The 25,459-nt window shown below is 38.3% G+C and overlaps 3 protein-coding genes across 4 annotated transcripts; 1 reads left to right on the forward strand and 2 right to left on the reverse strand.

Annotated features, from left to right (window-relative positions):
- The first annotated feature begins 903 nt into the window (after positions 1-903).
- Positions 904-5,654, forward strand: LOC131790985 (uncharacterized). Its single transcript, XM_059108285.2, has 4 exons — positions 904-1,243; positions 2,653-2,769; positions 3,244-3,373; positions 3,792-5,654. Exons 1-4 carry the CDS (start codon positions 1,174-1,176, stop codon positions 3,982-3,984), a joined length of 510 nt encoding a protein of 169 aa, XP_058964268.2. The 5' UTR covers positions 904-1,173; the 3' UTR covers positions 3,985-5,654.
- On the reverse strand, positions 4,231-10,935 carry LOC131790984 (1,25-dihydroxyvitamin D(3) 24-hydroxylase, mitochondrial-like). Its single transcript, XM_059108284.2, has 9 exons — positions 10,412-10,935; positions 8,235-8,425; positions 7,597-7,890; positions 7,195-7,292; positions 6,912-7,078; positions 6,563-6,641; positions 5,886-6,042; positions 5,444-5,487; positions 4,231-5,230 (listed from the first exon to the last, which is right to left on the reverse strand). Exons 1-9 carry the CDS (start codon positions 10,930-10,932, stop codon positions 5,120-5,122), a joined length of 1,662 nt encoding a protein of 553 aa, XP_058964267.2. The 5' UTR covers positions 10,933-10,935; the 3' UTR covers positions 4,231-5,119.
- Positions 10,936-11,625: 690 nt separating this feature from the next.
- On the reverse strand, positions 11,626-25,296 carry LOC131790981 (1,25-dihydroxyvitamin D(3) 24-hydroxylase, mitochondrial). 2 transcript variants are annotated; one of them, XM_059108282.2, is made up of 9 exons: positions 24,835-25,296; positions 16,359-16,549; positions 15,429-15,722; positions 14,974-15,071; positions 14,678-14,844; positions 14,446-14,524; positions 13,807-13,963; positions 12,761-12,804; positions 11,626-12,545 (listed from the first exon to the last, which is right to left on the reverse strand). In XM_059108282.2, exons 1-9 carry the CDS (start codon positions 25,272-25,274, stop codon positions 12,435-12,437), a joined length of 1,581 nt encoding a protein of 526 aa, XP_058964265.2. In that variant the 5' UTR covers positions 25,275-25,296; the 3' UTR covers positions 11,626-12,434. The 2 variants fall into 2 exon arrangements, with proteins under 2 accessions (XP_058964265.2, XP_066024697.1); XM_066168600.1 differs by lacking the exon at positions 24,835-25,296 and adding an exon at positions 23,994-24,240.
- Positions 25,297-25,459: the final 163 nt, after the last annotated feature.

Raw genomic sequence — 25,459 nt, forward strand, 5'->3', positions numbered from 1 at the left:
TGCCCTTTGCATATTCAACGGAAAATTGGAAATCAGATCTGCTTCATTCAGGCAATACAGAAACCCGGGAAAGCCATGTAGCCATTCAAGCGTCGTAGAGCCGGGGGTGGGATGGGGGTTGGATTGAAGTTTGGATGGCATTGTGTGGCAGAATACATAAGACTTTGCCCTGTTTCGAAAAAAGTCCTCTCATTTTAATACCGTGAAATTATCGGAGATTCTTGTCTTTCAACCTCATTTGGCTACATGCACATATTCAGAGAGAATATATTTTCGAGAAGAATTTTCATCCCCTGAAATGAAGACTGTGATCGCTGATGCTTGTGCCGTATATCTTAGGAGCTTGTAGTCAAGAAAGATGTTATTTTGAAAATAAGAAATAGTGAAGTTGCACATCCTGTTTAAGATTCAAGAACTCGAAAACCATACCACATTTGCTGACACAAACTCAACCAAATAAGGGCTGGAGTGCCCCTCAGGGCATGCAGGCCGCCAATCTGACTGTGAACATGTTTCCTTCATAAATTTCCTGTTTTGTACCGTGCCACAGTTAACAGTCTTAAATGGAGGGTTTTGTTAGGCCAATATTTTCTGGTATACCTAATTCTGATTGGCTGAGACAGGTTCCTTCTGGCCTTGAGACCCGTCTTGCTCATCAAAACGGGAAATGAGATTACGAGACAAGCAACATTTTTAACAGTCGCATCATTGACACACATCATTTTCGCTCACAAATAAAAGAAAAGATTCGGCTTTTATCGCGAAAAGAAATTCCAAGGAAGTTGTATGGAATGATTTTGAGGGAATCATCTGTCGTGTGACGTAATGCTTAATGTATGCGGTAAAGGATGGATAATTATTTTTTGCGCATTTACTTATTTGCATAATTAACTTCGCCTTTTATAATTCACCAGCATAAACACTAAATTAGCATAGCGCTTCATGTAATGATCGTTGGTCGAGATCCTAAGCGCTTTAGTCATTTTTTATCCATCTATCGAAAGGAAAACATAAAGGAAAGAAAGGATTTTCTTCCGAAATACTGGTCTGGAGAGAAGCAAAGCAGAATTGACTTGAGCTGAAGAGAGTCACGTACGCTTGATGAGGGCGAATTGATTTGACAGTGCCAGAAGATTCCGAATGTTTACATGATGTTTAATCTTCATCGTTAAGATGCTTGATTACAAAGAACTGCTCGTTTTCCTCGCACCCTGGTTTTCTCTCGCATTTTCATCCCATTTAGGTGAGTAAAGTGTCGTTTGATTTAACCGTGTTTTGATAGAATAATTCTTTAGGAAGCTTTTACCTTCCGAGCAACACATCACGATCTTCCCAAAGTATGCGCCTAGTAGTGTTAGTGTGATCAAAATAGCTTAAAATGAGTTCCTGTTCGCCTCTAATCGTGCGGATTTTCTGTTTTTCTTTTGGATTCCTGTATTGATCGAATAAAATGGCAAAATTTTCTCGAAGGAAGTCGTGGAAAATTTCAGTTATCTCATGAACAAATAAACCGGAAATGAATGAAGACTGAAGAAAAACGCAAGAGTCAAAATGTAGACTAGGTTTATATTTGCCTTGGAATAAATATTTGCTTTCGTGTAGTTAAACCATTACTCTTATCTGATCTTGATGCCATCGTAGTACTTAGAGTTGAGTGGAGGAGATTTCAATAACATCTCGACGATATAATCGTGATGTGAATATCATGTGCATGATAAATCGACATTTGTTGGAACCCTCTCATCAAGACACAACAGGGCATGGTACCAAGAATACTGTACAAAATAATCAGTACACATCACAAAAATGGATTTTTCTTTACAAGAACTTTCTAAAATAACTGAGACGACAGCTTATAAACTTGACAAGAGATCCTGTGACTTTTCGGTCACTGTTCCGTGACGTCAACAAGCCGGCACTTTCCTTCGACTCATTCAATTCGCAATTTATTGATTTCTTGATTAACTATCCTTGTTGTCAATATTCTCTGTGAAATCAAGTGAGATTGAGGCAATTTTATAAAATTCTTAAGGTTAGGAATTAAATTTCCCTCCGATGAAAACAATTATCTGTAATGTTTTTAAGCTGGCATAACTGTATTTGTAATATCCTGGGTTTACTCGGTCAAAACGCCGCTTTCAAATAAAGACCGTATCGCAGAGGGATGCAGAATTGTCAACAAACGCCGCTATCAAATAAAGCGCCGCTAGTAAATAAAACGTCGCAAACAGAAGCATAGTCTTCGATGAAAACCGCCCTTTCAATGCCGTACTCCATGAGAGAAACGCGGTGCCCACTCGAAGTTTGTAAGAAAAGGAGTATGATACAACGCGATTAACTCAACCATCCCTGTAGATATTGTAAGGTAGACAAATTGGATTCTATCTCTAAACAGCGAGGTTTTTATACAGTAGATAACTGAACGTTTTATCGTTTGTCTCATGATGTAATGATTTACCGTCATTGTTGTCAGAGAGGAAGCCGCTTTGGAGAGCCACAACGCCATTGCGTCTAATCGAGTAATTATAGCATTTTCCTGTTGAGAATCAACGAAGAGGCTCTTTTTTCTCTTAAGGAAGCTTTAAGTACCTTCGCTTAGGTTTTCTTTTTACCATTCTTATTTTTTTTATTTTCTTACACATTTTTTCATAGATCACTGGAGCGCCTGCTCTCGGACATGCGAGGGAGGAATACGTGTAAGAAACAGAACTTGTGACTCCTGTAACACTACGCAAGAAATAGAGAGCTGTAACGCAATACCTTGTCACGGTTAGAACATAATTAAAGTATTAATAGTGTCAGACCCAAAGCCCTTTCCTTGAGTTCTCTTTGTTTGTTTCCTTGTTTCTTGTCAGGATTCCCGAACATTGGTTATATAATTTTTGGCAGACGTCCGTGCTTTCGGTCGGTCGTTCATTTGTTCGTAAGCTCGTTCGTTTGCTCGTTCATTCGTGCTTTCGGTCCCTCTCTGACTCGTTCGTTCGTTTGCTCGTTGGTCACATCGTTTGTTCGTGCTTTCGGTCCCTCTCTGACTCGTTCGTTCGTTTGCTCGTTGGTCAGCTTGTTTGTTCGTGCTTCCGGTCCCTCTCTCATTCGTTCGTTTGTTCGCTCGTTAGTCAGCTCGTTCGTTCGGTACCTCTCTCACTCACTCTCACCCTTTTACGTTTAATATTGTTCATTCTGTCAGCAGTCGATCATAAAGTCACACAGTCTCTAACTCTGATAAATCCTTTTTTTTTTTAGCGGATTTGGAAACCCGGATTATCATCATCGTGGTGGTGACAGTTGCAGTCATCTCCATTTTGACAGCTGTCCTTTTCGTTATCTTCTTTGTCAAAGGAACACAAGCCAGCAAGCACGGGGCAAAAGAACAGTGAGTAAACTTAACACGAAAACAGATTGGTAATATAAGATAGTTGTTGCTTAAGCATTTGTCACTGACTGTATGGTTTCACTTCACGCGCCACAATGGGTGCCATTTTGAATGATTCAATTGACCATCACTCAAAGTTTGCTTCTTCTAGTTTCTGAAAAAAAAAAAAAAAAAGGTTCGGGGGGAGAGGGTAGTCGTTATGGAATGTGGGGAATTCAGCAAAATAAAGAGTGTGATCATTTCCCCTCACAGTTGCTTCATTGCTGAAATCTGGACAGGGATTTACTGTTTTTCTGTAGGATTTGGAACACAGTCCGTATAAGTTTAGTATTTGTTGGTCACGTGGAAGGATTTTGGTCAATGAAAAAGGAGGAAGATATGTGGAATAATAATGTCGAGTATTTTACCTTTTTTTCAGTTCCCTAGATTTGAGCAAAAGGCTACGAGTAATGACTCTTGAGAAAACGAATAATATAACAAATGGCATGAGTGTCGATGATCGAGTGTTTCACCTCCAGCGCATGGCAGATAGCAGAGGTTCGCTACAGTCGAGTAGAATCACACTGAAAGATTTTGGAGAAACACAGCTTCAAACCAGCGCGCCTACTTAAGAAGTTTACCCATCACTCAGCACAATTTAAGAGAAAAACACCCTGTGTGTAGTATACAAGAACGACAAGACTCATTTTAAAATGAAAGCCGTACGTAGAATTACAAGTTAGTAAAGCGATATGCAGAATAATTTTCAAAATGCCCTTGATTTGGAGGGCACAGTTCTTAATAGCAGAAGTGAAACGGTTCATTGAGACACACAACTCGATTTAATAGCTTCTGATTAGAGAATTTTCAACGAGGTGTTGGAGGTAATCCCAGATATCATTGATTTTGCTTCACTTTACTCAATAACTTTGCATTAATCTTATACTTTACTTGCTTTAGAAACTTCAAAACTTAAATTTCGTGGCAATTTTTTACCAATCAATTCAAAGACTTAAACCTTTTGTTACTTGGTAACCGCGCTCGGAGTTCTCACGACGCCTAATCGTTAAATGCTTTATTAAGTTTAATTCGGTTTAACGGTTTTTTTCTCTTCTGAACTACTCTAAATCCCAATATGTCAACGTGATCAATTTTTCACAGAAGTTTGCATAAAGAATATAATTATTGTAAGAAACTATTCCAGGAAATAGGCTGAAATTAAACAAAATACTTTTAAGAAATTCCCTTACATCGAAGTCCCACATTAATTTTGCAGACTCGGTGTTTTAAAATGTCATCAAAAGAAAGGTTTTTAGAAATAGATTAAGGTGTCTTCAAAATTTCAAATAATAAGATTATAAAATCATTTCTGATAAAGGCTACCCGTACCATATTTTCTCTATTACGCTACGGCGTTCATCAGATTCAAAAGATTTCTATGGCAGCCTCCATTAAAAGGCGGCTTCTATTCTTGAACACCTTTTTATATAATATGGTATTAAGATATTGATTTCAATACAGTGTGAGTAGTTTAAGGAGGTACTATGGTATACAACCAATTAGAGTGATGGATTTAGTACCACGGGGTACAAATGAACCAATCATATGGCTAGATTGGCATCCAAGATAGCAATCTGATGCAATCCAGCTATCCGATTGGTTCATTTGAACGACGTGGTACATCATCCTATTCTATGATTGGCTATGCACCATAGTGTTCGATGCTATGACCATCCGCGACACTTGATGACTACACGTCCATAACAACTATTCCCGATCGATAAACTTGATCTTCAGGGGCCTGTCGGGAACAGCCAAAAAAGATAGCTTTGTCCCCATTGGCTCATCGTGGTATTCCATAGTGAATCGCTGGACCAACTGAAGTTGTCATTTAGAAAAACATTTGTCGAATTAATAGCAATTCACTTAAGTATTTAATTAATGTATTAAGACAAGATATCGATAACTCGACCTTGTTCCTAAAGCGCTTACTCTTCCAAGGTGAGGTGACCGTAATACATTTATGTTTTTACATGCAATTATTATTTAATTTTTCCTCTCCTTCAAACTACTTTTCTTTACCACGCTTACCTTTGCCGTTAGGAGATATATTTCGGCTTCTGCAATGCGACGCCCTGGAAAGAAACAGAGAGGTAATTGTATGGAGAAAAACAACCGCGGAGGTACAGGTCTAAGTGGGTTTAAACTCTCAAAGAAAACATGAAAGATTTCAGAGTGGGTTCTCTCAAATACATAGCCAAAATCAACGTTTTCACGTTTTTCTTTTGCTAGAGAACATGTTATAAAATTACAAATTAAGATTTTGAAATACACGAGCACACCCATCATTGTTCTACTCGTTATGTCTTCTGTTAGGTCGCGCTCATACGGATGTCACCATTGTTTGCTCAAAGCTGAGGTTAATTTTACAAACTAAGGTTTATGCGTAGCTATAGGTGAGGGGTCAAAGCGATGTGTTGCCCAAGAAAAAATCTGCTGCATGTAAACCTTTTGTATACAGAAAAAACCTCACCTATGCACATACGACTCCCAACTCCAAATGGCAAACTGGCAAATGGGTGAATCTTTCCCAGATCCTCGTTTAACCAACGTTCTGGCCTGAACTCCAAAGGAAGCTTAAACAATTCTTCAGAGCGGCCAGAAAGGTAATTGGAATAGCTTACAATGGTCTGAATGAAACACAAGGTCAAACACGATCATTTGACTAAGCTTAAGTACTTCTGGTGAAGGCATAATTATGATTCCAATTGTCGGATGAACCCAAGTGAAAAAATGATCAAGTAAGTCTGATGCACGTAAAACGCTTCATTTTTTTTTGTTTCGATTGGTTGAAGAGTCAGTAACTTAATAGATTTCTTTTAGCACCATATGAGTGTTGAATGACTTTTAAAGACAACTCACTTAAGAACGTAGCCGAACCTGAATGGGTGTCCTTGGGGGTTTTTTCCCATTTTATAATTGCCCCCACCCCTCTCTCCTACTAAGAGTCAAGAGTTGAACCACTAGCCTAAATATCCTGTTTCATCCTGAATGTTGAAAGAATGATCTTCTCTTGGACACTTTATGCTCTCTCCTCTACTGGGAGTCTTTGGCAAAGAGGAAAAGAAACTATGCTGAGGGGAACTGGAAGAAGGACGTGCAGCTTTTCCCATAGTCCTCGTCACTCATAACTTATCGTTAAGCACTTACTCCTGCTGGAACCATGTAACTGGATAAAACGAGATCCTGTGTCAGAACACGCGCCCAGCCTAGTGCAACGGGATGCAATCTAAGAGAACAATTTAGAGACTTAGTTCGCAATGGGTTCAGTATAAACTGGGAATTGTACGAGGAGCCATTCACTATCTTTCTGTTTGCGTATTTTAAAAGTACCTCTCAAGATAAAAAAATAACAACAACATTACTCCTACCTCATACTCTCCTGGGTATGGGTTCAGTATAAACTGGGAATTGTACGAGGAGCCATTCACTATCTTTCTGTTTGCTTATTTTAAAAGTACCTCTCAAGATAAAAAAATAACAACAACATTACTTCTACCTCATACTCTCCTTGACACAAGCCTTAATGTACTCCAACTTTGTAAAGCTCTCAGGAGTAAAATCTCCATGGGTCCCAATCAGGGAGGTTACTTCTTCGTACACCTTTTCCTGCACCCTCGGATTTCGGGCCAGATCGTAAAGGACCCACAGCAGTCCATTTGTGGTCTTTGAAGATAAAGTGGATATATGTCATCAGGAAGGATGTTCTCTTTCCTACTATTTTTGACCGGTCGAACTAACGTTATAGTTTTCTATAAAGAGGCATTTGCTTTATGACTTACCGTTTCTACGCCCGCCCTAAACATGAAAATAGAATTGACGCTGATCTCCTTGGGCGTGAGGTCACCCTTCATGATGAGGTAGGCCAGCATAGGAACAGCTATAAAAAAAGTAAAGATTAGTAATAACTTTACCCTTCAGAAGGGAATCAAATCTCTTCATTTATTACTATTGCAAGAGGTTATAAACTGCTTATAATCTCTTGGATAATGTCAGTTCACACAGGAGAGTCGTTTTTCTTGCCTCCGAGTAACAAACACCAGCACAAGCTACTGAGCTACGGTGTTTAAGAAGCGTGCAACATTTTTTATAAAGCTCAAAATAGAATGATAAATTAACAGGACACCCGCACTTAAAGAAGCTCTGTATCTGAAAAGTTTCGTATTTATGTTCGTATAAGTAACCTTGATTTTCAGGAAACTGTTCGCCTTCTTCTGCCATTTTGTTCAGCTCCATAACCTTTCTGTCAATAATCTCTTGGCTGGTGGAAAACGTGATGTCTTGAGTTTCGACGAATTTTTTGTAGGATGGTGTCTTAATAAACCTATAAAGAAGTCCTTCCCATCCGCTGTTCAGTTTTCCCAAGAGTGCAAATCCATCGAAGACAGCTTTGATCATTTTCAGCATTTTCTTAGTTTCTTTGCTTGGTGGGTCGTCAAAGAGTCCAACTCTAACGTCAAACGCCATCGTTCCTATAGCTTAAACAAGAACAGAATTGTTAGCGCACACACGCCAAGTACGCCAAGATGGCTGAAAATGGAACCGTTTTTGTAACACTGAAATAAATGTTTTGCGTAAAAAACCCTCGGAGCAAGGAGGAGAACCAATAACAAACTCAACCCACCTGTGAATCGAACCCAGGCTCCAGTGATGGGAAGCGAGCGCTCTCACCACTACGCCAGTCATATTGGATCAAAGTATTCTCTCCCTCCAGGGTACTCTTTAAAGTTTTCTACATTTACTAGGTTGAGTGATCAATGTAAGCAGAAAACATAGCTGTGCTAATGCAAATCAATTTGGACAAATCAAATTCAAGACTTACATTCAGTAGCGTACTTTGAAAGTTCCCCTTCAAGATCTGGAATCTCATCGCCAATTCCTCGCAGTGCAGCCATGTGTGTTATGGCATCCCTAGCGACTCCATTGAAATTGTCCAGATTTTCACGTATTCCTTTAGGACGCAGCATCTTGGGTGCTAAGGCTTTGCGCAGTCGACTCCACTTCTCGCCTTCTCTGAGAATAAGAAAAGATAACTGGAGGTGAATCATCAGGCCCCTTCTTCTTCAAAATGCAAACATTGTGAAAGAGTTTAGATATTTCCTCTATGGAGTGTGGTGCTCGCATGTTTTGGGGCCATTTAGGATACGCCCTACTAATGTGAATGATAATTATGACTGTGATGGTGACGACAGTGATTATAACAAAGGTGAGGATGATGTTGAAGGTGATAAAAATTAAGATACAATGATGAATCAAAGAAGAAGAATGAGGGGGAAGGGGGGGGAAGGAATGATCTCCCATTTCTATCGTACCTGTGGGTTTATTTCACTGCTCTAGCTTGTCTGAAACCAAAATTTATGGAAAAAAAAGATCGCATGATATATTTAATCTTTACTTCTTTAGCAATATCTTATTTAAGCGTAAACCTTATTCATGCCATAGAGTAAAAGTCAAAGCTTGGGACCTCTTCCCCCCTCCTTGGATTTATTTCCCCAAATTTTCCCAAAATTATGCTTGTTTTCGAAAATTAACGCAACTTTTACTTGAAGTATGCTCTTGAAAAACACCGATCTTGGATAATGGCCAAGAATATTTAAAGAATTGTTCCTCATCGACATAGGAAAATTAGGGTTCACAAGCAAAATAAGGAACATGTAGCTATGAAAATTATCATCAGGACAAAGAAAACGGACATTTTGATTGTATTGTTTGCCGATCTTCAGGCGAGTTTCCAAACCTATTTAAAAATTTCTGAAGACATGCAAGTTCTGTTAAATTCTTGCGCCGAACTCCGCATAAATTATACTGTTTTCAAAATCGACGTTGACGAAGAAAATATAGAAAATGTAGAACAGAAATGTTACATGAGCAAATAAAGATCTGACGGAGTATGTAGGAAATCACTCGAGCGTGAATATGGAAGCGATCTTGAAAGTGAGCCAGCAAATCGCCGTTTTTAAAAGGATGAAGAAGTTGCTTCCGTTAGTGCTGCGAGAAAAGCTTTACAGAGCATTTATTGCTCGACATTTTAATTACTGTGTCGAGTCTAAGCATTTTTGGAGCAATCGCTCAACAGAAAAACTCGAAAAACTGAACGAGCGGGCACTCCGCTTCGTTTATCAGCACAAAATCTCTACATACGAGACACTAGTTGTTAAAAATGGATATAGCACATTAGCAAATCAAAGACTTGCAAAAATGTTGAATACAGTGTTTGGAGTAATTGGGAATGGAAACGCACCTACAAGTATTTCCGAGTTATTGACGGCACGTAATTCTAACAATAATTTACGTGGTGATGCTATTTTAAAATTACCTAAAGTAAATTCTATAAAGTACGAGATCAAGTCATGGAGGTAGCAGGCTGCCCGACTATGGGACACTATTCCTAATAATTTAAGAAATATCGATGGCTATCGCAGTTTTAAACGTAGACTCAAGGACTCGACCTGGCAAGTTTATAGTCCCTTATGTTTTTAGTATGTAAGTACTATAGTTCTATAATTTTATGTAGCTCCATATACTATATCATTTTAAGCACTTTTATAAAGTAGTGAGTTTCTAGAACTTATACGTAATTTAACCTAGTTTTTATAAGTTTAATAGTTCTATAATTTTATGCAGTTCCATAATACTACATCATTTTAAACACTTTTATATAGCTTCTAAACTAGCTTTACATAGCTAAGTGTCAGTCACGTTAATAAAGTATGTATGTATGTATGTTTTTATCCGCCGCAGTTCACATAAATGATCACTCGAGCAGATTCTTAGGCAGTCTACATTGAGTGAGAACATGTAAGTATTTTCGGTCTAATCTGAGCAAAATTTCAAATCAACGACTTTACGTTTCAACACAAAATATGTAAATTCGTGCACGAGTTAGTTATGAAACGATTACACGATTGTGCAAACGTGAAATTACCGCATCACTGCACTTCATAAACAAAAAATGATCAATTCTATACTAAGAGTTATGCGGCTATTCTATTCACTTACAGGGTAGTCAAACCTTCTGGAAGGTTCTTGCTGATCATGTATTCCTTTTGAGCCCTGAAAATCATCTCAGGTCGCATCGGATGTATGCCATCCCCCCTGAACACAGCTTCGACATCGGTTGGGTTTTTGATGAAGATCACGGTTCGTCCCATGACAGTCCTCTTGTAAATCGGGCCGTACTTCTCAAAGTTTTCCTGGCGATTCTTCAAAAGACGATTGAAGTCGGAGCTCGTTTTAATGTAGTTCAGAATATCACCAAAATAAGGCAATCCTTTGGGACCTGGGAGATCCTTAAAGGATCGGACTCCGTCGGGAAGATTTTCCTTTGGGTCTTTCAATAGCTGCCTCAGTAAGTTGTGGAGCTTGCCGAAGGGATTCACGATCCAAATCACGACTGAAATCAGCAAGGCTGTGGTCATAAAGTAAAGAGTGTCGTCCATGGTAATGAAAATATCGCGAAATTGCAGATCTTGAGATGCTGACTCCAGGTACCGATAAGCAAGTGACACGAAAGGGCACATCGGTTTATTTTAGGTCGTGTTTTCAAAAATTGCGTGACGGGGCGAGTTGCTGAACGTCAACAACCAAAACATGCAGAGGGAATTTACATCGCAAGTCACATAACTGGGTCAGTTTCTCACTGAGTCCGTGAGTCAGTCAATCTGTCATGCTGCGAGTCACCGAGTCTTACCGATGCCGCACAGTCACAAGATCCCTTTCACCTTGGTTCAACCACGATTAAAACATAATTTCTGACCTAAAACGAAGTGAAAGTGTAAGAATTTATCACTTAGTGTTTTAAGGCTGATATTGACGCTGTTAGACTCCCATGTCACTATTGACCTCAAAAGTGACATAGGATATGCCTCTTAGTTCATTCAAGAGTGGTAACAGTGAAATCAACTTTAGACTGGAACGTGAGCAAGGCGCGTGGTTGACATCGTATCATCGCACGAACAGTCGTAAAGGAGTGAATTTCCCCAAGCTGGTTACGGTGAACAAGGTGTCACAACCTTTCTGAAGAAATTTTTCATCACGGCAACGCTATCTAACGCGTTACCACAAGGCATAAATACACGAACTATGAGTTCTATGACTATAGTAAACTTGTAAGAGAACCACAGTGGAACCTCTTTTAAGCGGCACCGTATTTTAGCGGTGACTCTGTACTAAGCGGTCAGTTGTCAAAATCACGAAATTCTTTCCCCTTAATCAATATAATTTTCACCTTTATTAAGCGGTTATAGTCACTCTTTACTGAGTCCCAACGCCCTGTTTGTATTGTTTTCCAACTGTGATGAACGGTTACTTAAAGCGGAGGCATTCCAATAAAACCGAGAGGAAACTTTCAAGAGTATTAAATCCACGTTCATCTCCCAAATCAAAGGCTAGAAGCATTTTTAAGCGCGTTTTGGTACACTAAGTAGTAAATTATGGCATAAAATGGCGCTTTCCTTGTCTTTTATAAAACCCCTTTACTGTGGAACTTGTATTAAGTGGTTAATCTGTTTTTAGCAGTCACCTCGACATTTCCAGTGGTGGGTGACCACTTAACAAAAGTTCGACTTGTCACCAAAAGGAAAGGTTTTTAAAAATAGATTAAGGTGTTTTAAAAAGTTCAAATAATAAGATTATCAAATCATTTCTGATGAAGGCAACAGGTACCGTATTTTTTTCCTTTACGCTACGGCGTTTATGATGTTTAAAGTATTTCTATGGCAGCCTTCATTAAAAGGCGGCTTCTATTCTAGAAAACCTTTTATATAATATGGTATTTAGATATTGATTTCCATACAGTCTGAGTAGTTTAAGGAAGCACTATGGTGTACAACTAATTAATCAGAGAGGTGGATTGAGTACCATGGGGTACGAATTTGCATCCAGATGGCGATTTGATGTAAAGCAATCCAGCCATCTGATTAGTTCATTTGTACCACGTGGTACATCATCCTATTCTATGATGTGCCATAGTGTTTGGTGCTGTGACCATCCGCCACACTTGATGACTACACGTCCATAACAACTATTCCCGATCGATAAACTTTATCCTCAGAGGCCTGTCGGGAACAGCCACAAAAGATAGCTTTGTCCCCATTGGCTCATCGTGGTATTCCATAATGAATCGCTGGACCAGCTAAAGTAGTCATTGAGAAGCACATTCGTTAAATTAATAACAATTCATTTAAGTATTTAGTTAGTGTATTAAGACAAGATATCGATAACTCGACCTCGTTCCCAAAGCGCTCGCCCTTCCAAAGTGGGGTCACCGTAATACAATTGTGTTTTTACATGCGATTATTTATTTTATTTTTTCTTCTCCTACAAACTACTTTTCTTTCCCACGCTTACCTTTGCTGTTAGAAGATATATTTCGGCTTCTGCAATACGACGCCCTGGAAAGAAACAGAGAGGTAATTGTATGGAAATAAACAACCGCGGAGGTACAGGTCAAAGTAGGGTTAAACTCTCAAAGGAAATACATAACCAAAATCAACGCTTTCACGTTTTTCTTTTGCTAGAGAACATATTATAAAATTAAAAATTCACAGTTCTCTCCAACTACGGAGGAACTTTTATTCGGAATTACCTCCAACTTAAACGAGAATAGTACCACCAAGAAATTTGACTACGTCACACTATTCATGCGTTATTATATCTATAGTTGTAAACTTAACAACAAGCCCATTGTCCTCCACGACTTTGTGAATGCAGTTCACCAAAGGGACCTAATTGAAAATACCGTCAATAACTAGCTCCTGACAAATGCGGTTAAAATATCTCAACTCTCTTTAAAAAATACAAAATAAAATAAAAACAAAATTTAAATAATAAAAAAGTAAATAAATAAAAAACTTAGTGGTACACCTGCCAACAGTGAAACTCTCACCAAAACACTTCAAACAATACTCCTTACGTTCTTTTTCTTTTTTCACTTTTGTTATAGTTCCTCATTTAATGTATCAAAGTCTCAATGCACAAATGTAATTTAGCAGTAATAGCTTTTCAATCAACGTATTGTATTCGGATATGGTAAAGTTATCGTTTTATGTTATTCATATTGTATTATTGAACTTTATTGTAAGTAGACTAACATCTCCCTTTGGAGAGTACGGCGCAATAAAGAGATACTATTAAAAATAAATAAATAAATAAAATAAAATAAAATAAAATTACAAATTAAAGTTTTAAAATACACGAGCAGACCCATCATTGTTCTACTCGTTAAGTCTTCTGTTAGGTCGCGCTCACACGGATGTCACCATTGTTTGCTCAAAGCTGAGGTTAATTTTACAAACTAAGCTTTATGTGTAGCTATAAGTGAGGGGTCAAAGTGACGGGTTGCTCAAGAAATAATCTTCTGCATGTAGACCTTTTGTATACAGAAAAAACCTCACCTATGCACATACGACTCCCAACTCCAAATGGCAGACTGGCAAATGGGTGAATCTTTCCCAGATCCTCGTTTAACCAACGTTCTGGCCTGAACTCCAAAGGAAACTTAAACAATTCCTCAGAGCGCCCAGAAAGGTAATTTGAATAGCTTACGATGGTCTGAATAGAATGCATGGTCAAACACGATCAGTCGATTAAGCTTAGTTACTTCCGGTATAGTCATCATTATTATTTCAATTGTCGGACGAACGCAAGCGAACAAATGATCAAGTAAGCCATAAGTACGTAACACGCTTCATTTTTTCCTCGATTAGTTGAAGAGTCACCAACTTGATAGACTTCTTTTAACACCATTGGAGTGTTGAATCACTTTCGAACACATAACTCACTAAGGAGCTTACCCGAGCCGGAAAGGGGTGTCCTGAGGATACTCCCCTCTTTGCGATTGCCCCCGCCCCCCTCTGCTACTAAGACTCAAGAGTTGAACCAGTAGCCTAAATATCCTGGCTCTTGGGAGTCTTTTAATATACATGCGGGGTTTTGGCAAAGGGGAAAAGAAACTATGCCGTGGGCGATTGGAAGAAGGACCTATAGCTCTTGCCATAGTCCTCGTCACTCATAACTTATCGTTAAGCACTTACCCCTGATGGAACCATGTAACTGGATAAAACAAGATCCTGTGTCAGAACACGCGTCCAGGCTGGTGTAACTGGATGCAGTCTGAGAGAACAATTTAGAGACTTAGTTCGCATCGTAGGGGTTCAGTTTGAACTGGGAATTGTACGAGGAGCCATTCATTATCTTTCTGTTCGCTTATTTTAAAATTAAAAGTACCTCTAAGATAAAAAACAACAACAACAGCATTACTTCTACCTCATACTCTCTTTGACACAAGCCTTAATGTACTCCAACTTTGCAAAGCTTTCGGGAGTAAAATCTCCATGGGGCCCAATCAGGGAGGTCACTTCTTCGAACACCATTTCCTGCACCCTCGGATTTCGGGCCAGATCGTAAAGGAGCCACAGCAATCCATTTGTGGTCTTTGAAGAAAAAGTGGACATATGTCATTAGGACGGATCTTTTAACTTGGAAATAATTTTCCTACTTTATTTGACCGGTCGAATTGATGTTCTTGTTTTCTATAAAGAGGCAATTGCTTTATAACTTACCGATTCGACGCCCGCCCTAAACATGAAAATAGAATTGACGCTGATCTCCTTGGGCGTGAGGTCACCCTTCACGATGAGATACGCCAGCATAGAAACAGCTATAACAAAGTAAAGAGTACTAATAACTTTACCCTTCAGAAGGGAATCAAATCTCTTCATTAATGACTATTGCCTATAATCTCTTGACTAGTGTCAGTTCTCACGGTAGAGTCGTTTTCCTTGCCTCCGCCAACACAGCGGTCAAGCGTGGAAATGACTGGGTGATGTGCTGTTAGGCAGTCAGAACCTGTTTGTCTCACACGAGTAACAAACAACAGCACAAGCCACTGAACTATGGTGTTTAAGAAACATACAACATTTTGAAAAAAGCTCAAAATAGAATGGTCAATTCACAGGCCCGCACTTGAAGAAGCTTTATGACTGAAAGGTGTCGTTTTTATATTCGTATAGCTCACCTTGATTTTCAGGAAACTGTTTGCCTTCTTCTGCCATTTTGGTCAGTTCCATAACCTTTCTGTCAATAATCTCTTGGCTGGCGGAGAACGTGATGTCTTGAGTTTCGACGAATTTTCTGTAGGATGGTGGCTCCATAAATCTATGAAGAAGTTCTTCCCATCCGCTGTTCAGTTTTGCCAAGAGTGCAAATCCATCAGAGACCGCTTTGATCATTTTCAGCATTTTTTTAGTTTCTTTGCTTGGTGGGTCGTCAAAGAGTCCAACTCTAACGTCAAACGCCATCGTTCCTATAGCTTAAACAAGAACACACATGTGTTCACTCAAGCGCACACACGTCGAGTACGCTAAGATGGCTGAAAATGGAATCGTTCACGTAACAACGAAATAAATGTTTTGCGTTACAAACGATGATGAGATCATAAAGATGACCTTGCAAAGAAAGGCGTCAAGCAAAATTTTCTTGCAGTGGATTACGTACTTCTGGCTATTTATTTATTTTAAGGATTGGCGCATCTATCAAGTCAGAAACGGGGTGAGTGCTCCATGTGTGCGCGTGAATACCCGATTAATAATGATAACGATTAATAATCACGTGATAAAAACGATTAAGCAGTGGAAAATCCACGAGTTAGCTCGTCTTCAACGTCCACTGATTCTAGGTCGAATTGGAATTTAGAATGTCGGTTTTTGGAAATCCAATTACAAACCCAAGCTACATGTGACGCCAGGTCGAAGAATCGAACCCAGGCCCTTTAAGTGGAAAGCGAGCGCTCTCACCACCACGCCAGTCATATTGGATCAAAGTATTCTCTCCCTTCAGGATATTCATTAAAGTTTTCTATATTTACTAGGTTGAGTGATTAATGCAAGCAAAAAAAGTAGCTTCATTAATGCAAATCAATTTGAAATAAATCACATTTAAGACTTACATTCACAAGCATACTTTGAAAGTTCCCCTTCAAGATCTGGAATCTCATCGCCAATTCCTCGCAATGCAGCCATGTGCGTTATGGCATCCCTAGCGACTCCATTGAAATTGTGTAGATTTTCACGGATTCCTTTAGGACGCAGCATCTTGGGTGCTAAGGCTTTGCGCAGTCGACTCCACTTCTCGCCTTCTCTGAGAATTAGAAAAAGATAACTGGAGGTAAATCATCAGGCCTCTTATTCTTCAAAATGCAAACATTGTGAAAGACTTTAGGCATTTCCTTTATGGAATATGGTGCTCGCATGTTTTAGGGCCATTTAGGAAACACCCTACTGATGTGGATGATAATTATGGCTGAGATGGCGACGACAGTGATCATAACCATGCATGAGGATGATGTTGAGGGTGATAATAATTAAGATGCAATGATGAATCAAGGAAGAAGAATCGGGAGAGGGGAAGGGGGGTACTGATCTTCCTTTCCATCGGACCTGTGAGTTTTACCTCTAGCTTGTTTGAAACCAATATTCATGTGAGCAAAGATCGCATGATATATTCAATCTTCACATCTCTTGCAATGTCTTAACTAGGCGTAAGGTTTATTCACGCCATAGAGTCGAATTCAAAGCTTGGAACCCCTCGCCTCCTCTCTTGAATTTTTTTCCCCAAATTTGCTGAAAATTATGTTCGTTTTCGAAAATTATACGACTTTTACCTTAGGTGTGCTTTTCAAAAACATCGATTTTGTATAATGGCCAAGAATATTTAAAGAAGTGTTTCTCGTTGACATAAGGAAATTAGACTTCCCAAGGAAAATAAAGTACATGTAACCATGAAAATTATCATTAACACAAAGAAAACGGACATTTTGATTGTATTGTTTGCCGATCTTCAGGCGAATTTCCAAACTGATTTAAAAATTTTTGAAGACATGTTACTTGCGTTAAATTCTTTCGCCGCACTCCGCATAAATTATTTCTTTCTCAAATCGACGTTAACGGATAAAATTTAGAACAAAATACAAAACGGAAGGAAACAAACACAGCAAACAGAAATGTTACTGGAGCAAATAAACATCTGAGCATTGTGACGATGCGTTTTCTCCCCAAAACTGGGAAACTGACTCTTCGCGGACGGCACAATAACAACTGGGGGAAAATCTCAAAATATCTCAAAATTAAAAAGACGGATGCAATAAACTTTAGGCCATTAAAGTAGGAAACCTAGGTGCGAATTTACAGCTCTGGTATAGAAGACAATACCTATCTTAATTGCAGTAGTGCAGCTCAGGAAATAAAAAAACCAAAAAGCAATTAAAAGTTTCTGCTTATTTATACAAGATTGGTTTGGAAACCATCGCATGAAAAGAAATTAGATTTACGCGTTTAAACTCAGCTGCTATCTACCATGAAAACCAATGTTTCCAGAAAGACCATTAGCACTTATATTTACCTAAAAAAAACCATGTAATAAATAACAAAAGTGCCGACAAGCAGGTGCATATGATGAAAGCGAGTAACAACAAAAATCTATTCAAAAGCTACTGTGGTTTTTATGCATTTTTTGATTTATTGAAATGAAAGGACTTGAAATGGTTAAATGTGAAAGTTTACGAATAAATATGTTCCGAATAACACACACGGGAAAAGTCAGTAAATTTTCCCGTAACAGCATAAAGAAAATTACTCGAGCATGAATATGGAATCGATCTTCCCAATAACGAACAATACTTAAGCAATAAACAATAAGCAATAAGCAATAGGCAATATTCAATATGCAATATGCGATAAGCAATAAGCAAAAAGCAAAAAGCAAAGAGCAAAAAGCAATAAGCAATAAGCAATAAGCAATAAGCAATAAGCAATAAGAAATAAGCAATAAGCAATAAGCAATAAGGCCTGGAAAAATTCATGCCTGTACGGGGATTAGAATCCATGACCTCTGTGATACGACGCAGTGCTTGATATCGCAGAGGTCATGGAAATCCCCGTACAGGCCTGAATTTTTTTTCAGGCCTTTCTTTTCACTACTGCTTAAGTAGTGTTCGTTACTACGAAGATCGCTTCCATATTCACGTCTTTATCCGCAGTTAACATACAAGATCACTGGAGCATATTCGATTTCCTTCTAGGTCAACATTGAGTGAGAACATGTAAACATTTTTGGTCTTATCTGAGCATAATTTCAAATTAACGACTTGACTTCCCGGTTGGGATGACCGGCCGAACGAGATGGCGCTTACCATTTGCAATTGCAATTGTCTTCGGCTGATGAGAGACTGAAAACTAGAAAATGTAGCAAACGGTAAGGAAATTTCCACTGTTCCGTTCGGAACGGATAAAGAGGACTACCTCTGGAGGTAGTCTACAATTTCCGAACGGATTTTAAAACAGGTCTGCATGTAGTTGCTAATTCTCAAATGAATTATCAGTATACTGTTGTTGCAATGGTTATAATACCCATCCCTGTGTTGAGGTGCTGCGTGAAAGTAGGGAATGGAAGCTAATTAATACAAAAATTGAGGTAAAATTTGTGAATAAAAAAAACATAGGTTTTCACATGGTTGTTAAGATACGTAAGTCAAATACTTTTAGTTGTACATAAAATTGACATTATAGGCAAAATATTAATTACTGATGTGACAATAACTTGTTCATGAAGTCTTAATATAGGTAAGGAAGAGAAAGTCTGCGTTTGAGCAAAGTGGCCCATCAGGCTGGTCCTTATTTCTGGTGTCCTTAGCATCAAGCTACTAGTAGTATGTTCCAGGAACATATCACAATGACCTTGACAACGGTTCAAATGTGGACCGTTCTATCCGGAGTCCAGCGCTTTAAACATAAGACCATTGCACCTCCCAACACGGTTAGGTTTTAATTACTTCAGCTTGTTGAAAAATGAAGTAACCGAGTCTTTGGCAGCGACATTTACTCACAAGTGTTGAATTCAGAATTTGCCAGCAGTATTAAAATCCAGTGTAGTCCTAACAAGTTCGTGTGATCATTGTATAGAGATTGCTAGATGTACAATGAAGTTTCTTTCTTGGCTTGTCAACATTAATATTTTAGCAGATGTGGTAAAATTGCATTGTAAATCCAGTACGAAGAAAAGCATATTGTTACAACGCCTCATCTGATAAGATGGTTGTTAGGGGAATGATGATCAGAAGAAAGTGATGTTCATAATAATTGTGCTGCAAGAAAAGTACATCTACAGTGTGCATGTATCTAAGTTCTTGCATATGAAGTCAAATAAAGATTACAGAGTTAAATATATAAGTGGAGTGTTCCTCTTTCCATTCCTCATTGAGCTTCACTGCTTTGGTTTCTGAGTTCTTGTTTCAGACTTAACTCCCACAGAATTCCTGGAAGGCCATTACTTAATTCCATTTTTGCATTTTTTACTGTATGTAACAGCTATCATGCTACTTGTACATCATGTGTCTTTTCATGTCTAGTGAAGTGCTACTATTGTAAATGTAGAATTCCATACTGCTCTGATTGGATCTGTTTGAAACATGACAAATATAATACAATTATTCACAGTCATAGTTTCTTGTGATAAATTGACAAGCAATGTAATTATGTTAAGTGTCACCATACTGATGATTAAAGGGTTAATTTTATAATTTTCATATTGCAAATGCTAAGTTTCAGTTAGTTGTGGTTACATGATAAGGGTGGGTGTTCAAGCGAGAATTTTTTAGGGGGAGGGTGTAGTGAGTGGGGGTTGAAGATTTACTTGTGGATGATGCTTGTAGAAGGGAGTAGTTTGTGGATTTCCACTAACTTACAAAATTCGCTGCCTTAAAAATGCAATGTTGTTTATGTTTGAATGCAGTTACTGTTTAGAAAGAGGCCAACTAAATAGATGTATCTTAGAAACTTAATCAAACTGTGTCGGCATCTGTTTATTATTATTAATTAATAAAAGCGTTGTCTTGAAAAGAGGGACAACTCTCTGTATTATATTATTTTGATGGTTTGTTTCTTTTGTTCTCTATAAGTTCACATTGTACTGTTGATGTAATATGATCTTTTGTTACTGAATAGCATGAAATGAGGCCCAAACGGCTCTATGATCCGTGAAATATGTTTGTAAAACATTTGTCTGTATATCTACATGTAAGTGAGATATGTTTCTATATATCTGATCAAGTACTGTTTTATGGTCAGTTGTATAACTTGGTATCAACTGTTTGTAATGCTTGCCCCTTACTATTAGATTACGTAAAGGTCTTGTCTCTGTTTCAGTGAGCCCGTTGATACTGAAAGTCTTCACAATAATATTATCTTTTAAAGTGCCGTTTCATATTTCAGAAATTACTGGACAAAGCTTTCTTACAGGCTCCTTTGGTGAGCGATATATCCCTAGTATTGTCCAATCCTCATAAATGGTAATCTTTATTACAGTAACTTCAATACTACGTATGTTGTGACAGTAGGGATACCCAGGTAAGTACGGGATTCTTCTATACACAGTTGTACCTCCATAAGGTGTTGATACATTATTGGAATAATGAGTGAACTTCTGAGTCATCATCAAAATCACTTCTCTGGAACTTTTTCTCGTTGGTAGGTGAAAGACCATGTAAACTGTTTCCTAGGCACTTATTTCCACAGCATGCAAAATTTGGTTACCGATGTCTCTTATATATTGCTTTATGCTGGAATTTCCTGCTCCGGCTTCCTCATTTGATCTTTGTAAAAGCTGACTCATTCCTTTTTGTGCTTTTGAAATATATGACACAATGTACACAGCACAAACATAAACATCAAACCCAAACTGGATATCCATATTTGCCCTCCAGGCACTCAGACAGGGACTATTATATTTGTTTACTCTTAGTTCATTTGGTTTTCTTTTTTAAAATATCGTAGGAGAAGTGAGACTTGATTGAATACCAAGATGGTAGTTCCGTTTAGTGATGTTTAGATTAATCAGCAATTGTCAAATGTGACGTCTTCACCTTCTTTCATGCCATACTATTTTTCCAAGTATCTTTATGTTTTCTGACCTCGGTTTCACATACATCATCACCAAGAAGATACAAAATGGTTGTTGACGTCATAGGTGGTTGTGGAAAATTAAACCTGCATCCTGCCTTTGACTTCTTACGACAAGTTTGGCAGTGCCTATGAATCTGTCTACTGACAAGAAGCTCTAATCCTAGATCATTTTTTGATTTTTTACAAGTTATTATTTTATCGATAAATGATGTCACATCATGGTCGTCATCACATCCAAACACTGGCGCATCTTCAAGCCAAGTTCACACGTGAATATGAGGAGAGCCCCTCTGTTAATGTTCGACTCTGTAAAACCAGTCCGTTATTTTCCCTAAGGGAGCTGCATTGCTCATTAAAAAATGCTTTAAAAACTGATTGAATTGATAGACAAAATACCGTGCAAAGTTACTGGATCACTCTGAATTAACCTGCACTTTTCTTCTCAGTTCATTTTTCCTAATTCGTTATCTGAATATTATTTATCGTCAACAAGCTTGCCAAGTATTCTAAGAAAACTACAAAATAAAGTAGTAGGTCCTAGATTTCTGATCATCGCAAAGATGTCTTTTTTTGGCCTTCTCAAAATAAGGAGGTGAGCCACGAAGTGCTCTTTAAAGTTTCTAGCCTTAATTAAAATGAACTAATCTTTCTAGTGTACATTTTTGCTTTACCTGACCAGCTGTAAGACATCTATTGTTCCCTTTACATTTTCGTAATGCTATTTGAGATTTTCCTAGCAGAATCTTTATTTGTAATTTTTTAGTTTAAAAAAGGATATTCTCCACAGACATCGCAGCTCGTCGATCTGATCTTCTTAATTCTGATTTGCAAACATCACTGTAATGAACATCAACTACTCTCTCTTTATTTTTGGGCCGCCTTTGACCTACAAACACTCCTGGATAGGCTATATCTTCAGAACATTTGTCTCTAAATATACTCAGAGGTACACTACCTTCCCCACATGCAATGTTGTGAATTTGTTGCCGTTCATTGTCATCAAGAAAGTCAGTTGCAGTTAACAAAGTATCAGTTACTCCTGCAGGTATTTCTGCATCCTCTTCAGTCCAGTCATCATAAACTTAACTTGTTTCATCGTCTGCAGTCTTTTCAGCATTACATGTATAACTTATATGTTCATTACAGGTAGCTTGAGAATTATCTTCACTCTCAGTTACATTTCGCAAGTTTATATCACAGCTTGCCACCCTGTCTTCACTGAAGGATATTCCTTGTTCTTTATAAAGGTTACTGTTATCAGCCAGCCAGTTTGCTGCTTGTAAATTTTGATATGATCTTACATTTTAAGACAGTTCTGAACTTTTATATTGCAATTGCCTTTTTAGTTGAACTTTTATTGTTCCAATCTCTTGAGGTAACCATGGTTAAATGTTAACAGTATTGTTAACATCTGCTAGTACATTGACAACAATTCTTTTATTTTCAACTGATTTCCTCTTGGGGCTTACATAAGCTTTTGAAAAGCTAATCTAGGTGCTAGAAGTCTGCATTCCAACTCATTTATATCAAAATAGTCTGGTTTCACTAGAAAAGACATACCATTCCTAGCTGCCCAGGGTGGTATTGCTTTTCTTCAGATGTTTGTCACAAGACTGACAGATCCATTCAATATCAATAAACATTTTTCTGCATCAAGGTTGAAAAGTCTTAGCTTTTCAGCAGCAAGAATACTGTGTCTATACCACAACTGGTCACAACAAGAACAAATGTGCAGTGGACCCCTAGAAACAGCAGCATGGAATTTTCAGATTTCATAAGTACTGGTTAAATTGGTGAAAATACTTTTGCGATACTCTTGTTTTGATAGCAGTCTCTTTTCCCTACATTCAACAGATTCATTTGTAGTTTTTTCTTTCTGATACTGACGTTGGTTTGCCAGTCTCTTTTCTCTACATCCAACAGATTCATTTGCAGTTTTTTCTTTCTGATACTGAGACTGCTTTGTCAATCTCTTTTGCCTGCATTTAACAGATTAATTAGCATTTTTTTTTCTTTTTGATACTTAGATTGACTTGCGAGCCTTTTTTGTCTCGATTCTTGTTTCTTTCTCCTGTTCTCACGCTTTTGTGCCAGCCTCTTTTGCCTAGATTCCTCACTTTCATTTGCCCTTCTTTTTTTTTTCTCATATTCAAGTTGCCCAATCAACTTTTTCTTCATTTCTGCTGTTTCATCTGAACACTTTTCTGTTAACGAGTTGTTCTGGGTTATTTTAACACTCAAAAAGAGCTGTTCATTCTCTTGGTTACTGTGAACATTTTCCAGTTCAGGTTGACAGTCAGTTATAAAGACACCTTTAATTTCCAAAGGAACAACCCCTGTTTCTAAGCAAGACATTTGCAAATATGATACAAGGATTTCAAGCAGAGTCATTCCCGAATGAACGTGACATACCATAAAAATCCTTTGCAAAAGAGTAAAATTTTTAAAGCTTTGTTCAGAATGTTTGAACACTGCAACTGCATTGATGCCAACAGTTAAAAAACAACAAGTAAAGTTTAGTCTAGAACTTGAAATACTTTTATCAGTGAGTTTTGAAGTACATTCACTGATATGTTCTATTTGATGGTAAATACTGGCAGTAAGTGACACTGCTACATATTGCTTACCAGCATGTTCACCAAAGAGTGCTTCATTTCCTTGACTGTAGTCAGCAGACACTGTACTTACTGGGTCAATGATATCAAATGTCGTAGGGCCTGGACTTTTCTCCACATTATTTGCCTGTCTTATAAGCAATGGAATTTAAACATTGAAGTGCATCATTTGTGTAAACCAAAACATCACTTGATTCGACATCTTGTAGTGTCTACCAACTTGCTTCAATGTCGGCAAACAAAACAAATTTAAATAAAACATCACGAGCATTACATTCCAAAAACGATCTTTAAAACGCGAAATGACGTCTTTGGTTTTCACGCAATTGTCACGAGAGCCGATCATTGACCGATCAGCTGATACAGTGCAAGTAACAGTTTCTTTCAGTTTGAGACACTTGTGTGACACTTGTGAGACAGTCTGAGCAATTTGAGACTCCGTCGTGCAACCCGCACAAATCAAGTCAAGAAGGCTTTTATATCAGAGTACAATGACTCCTTGCAATAAAGCTGGCACAATCCACTTAATAGAAAAATGGAAAACGTCGCAAAATTCAATCGACTTCTCCTCAACTTGTGGATTAATCACACTGCGAAAACAAGTCGAAATTCGCCAAATAAACATTAGCCGAGAAGAGTAATGGCCGCCGCGAAAAAACACCCAACCTCATACCCAGGGTCCTCTCTCTTCCTTGCGGAACCAGAGACCACGTGACAGACTCATTGCTCTGTGTACATTATTTGTACACAAATAAATAAATAAATATGGCAGTCCCTGAAAAAGTGTAGAGAAGTCCCAGACAAAAATAAACAATTCTATTCTAAGTGTAATGCAGTCATTCTGTTCACTTACAGGGAAGCCAAACCTTCTGGAAGGTTCTTGCTGCTCATGTATTCCCTTTGAGCCCTGAAAATCATCTCAGGTCGCATCGGATTTTTCCCGTCGCCTCTGAACACAGCTTCGACATCGGTTGGGTTTTTTATGAAGAACTCGGTTCGTCCCATGACAGTCCTCTTGTAAATTGGGCCGTACTTGTCAAAGTTTTCCAGGTGATTCTTCAAAAGACGATTGAAGTCGGAGCTCGTTTTAATGTAGTTCAGAATATCACCAAAATAAGGCAATCCTTTCGGACCTGGGAGATCCTTAAAGGATCGGACTCCGTCGGGAAGATTTTCCTTTGGGTCTTTCAATAGCTGCCTCAGTAAATTGTGGAGCTTGCCGAAGGGATTCACAATCAAAATCACAACTAAAATCAGCAAAGCTGTAGTCATAAAGTAAAGGGTGTCGTCCATGGTAATAAAAAAATATCGCGAGATTGCAGACTCTAGGTACTAATAAGCAAGTGACACGAAAGGACTAGTCGGTTTATTTTAGGTCGTGTTGTCAAAAATTGCGTGACGTGACGAGTTGCTGAACCTCAAAAACCAAAACTCGCAAAGTGTAGGAAGTTTATCGCTTAAGTGTTCAAGGGCTGATA

Source organism: Pocillopora verrucosa, chromosome 6, assembly GCF_036669915.1.
Source record: "Pocillopora verrucosa isolate sample1 chromosome 6, ASM3666991v2, whole genome shotgun sequence".
NCBI lineage: Eukaryota > Metazoa > Cnidaria > Anthozoa > Scleractinia > Pocilloporidae > Pocillopora > Pocillopora verrucosa.

Bases quoted from the DNA above. Each gene is read 5' to 3' on its own strand.
- LOC131790985 (XM_059108285.2), top strand. From the start codon at position 1,174: ATGCTTGATTACAAAGAACTGCTCGTTTTCCTCGCACCCTGGTTTTCT. The intron at 1,244-2,652 runs GTGAGTAAAGTG...ATTTTTTCATAG, and splicing joins CGCATTTTCATCCCATTTAG to ATCACTGGAGCGCCTGCTCT. The intron at 2,770-3,243 runs GTTAGAACATAA...TTTTTTTTTTAG, and splicing joins TAACGCAATACCTTGTCACG to CGGATTTGGAAACCCGGATT.
- LOC131790984 (XM_059108284.2), bottom strand. From the start codon at position 10,932: ATGTGCCCTTTCGTGTCACTTGCTTATCGGTACCTGGAGTCAGCATCT. The intron at 7,079-7,194 runs GTAAGTCATAAA...TTATCTTCAAAG, and splicing joins TTAGGGCGGGCGTAGAAACG to ACCACAAATGGACTGCTGTG. The intron at 6,043-6,562 runs GTAAGTGCTTAA...TGTTTCATTCAG, and splicing joins GTTACATGGTTCCAGCAGGA to ACCATTGTAAGCTATTCCAA.
- LOC131790981 (XM_059108282.2), bottom strand. From the start codon at position 25,274: ATGGACGACACCCTTTACTTTATGACTACAGCTTTGCTGATTTTAGTT. The intron at 14,525-14,677 runs GTAGAAGTAATG...TTGTTCTCTCAG, and splicing joins TGTGTCAAAGAGAGTATGAG to ACTGCATCCAGTTACACCAG. The intron at 12,805-13,806 runs GTGAGGTTTTTT...GTTTCTTTCCAG, and splicing joins TGGGAGTCGTATGTGCATAG to GGCGTCGTATTGCAGAAGCC.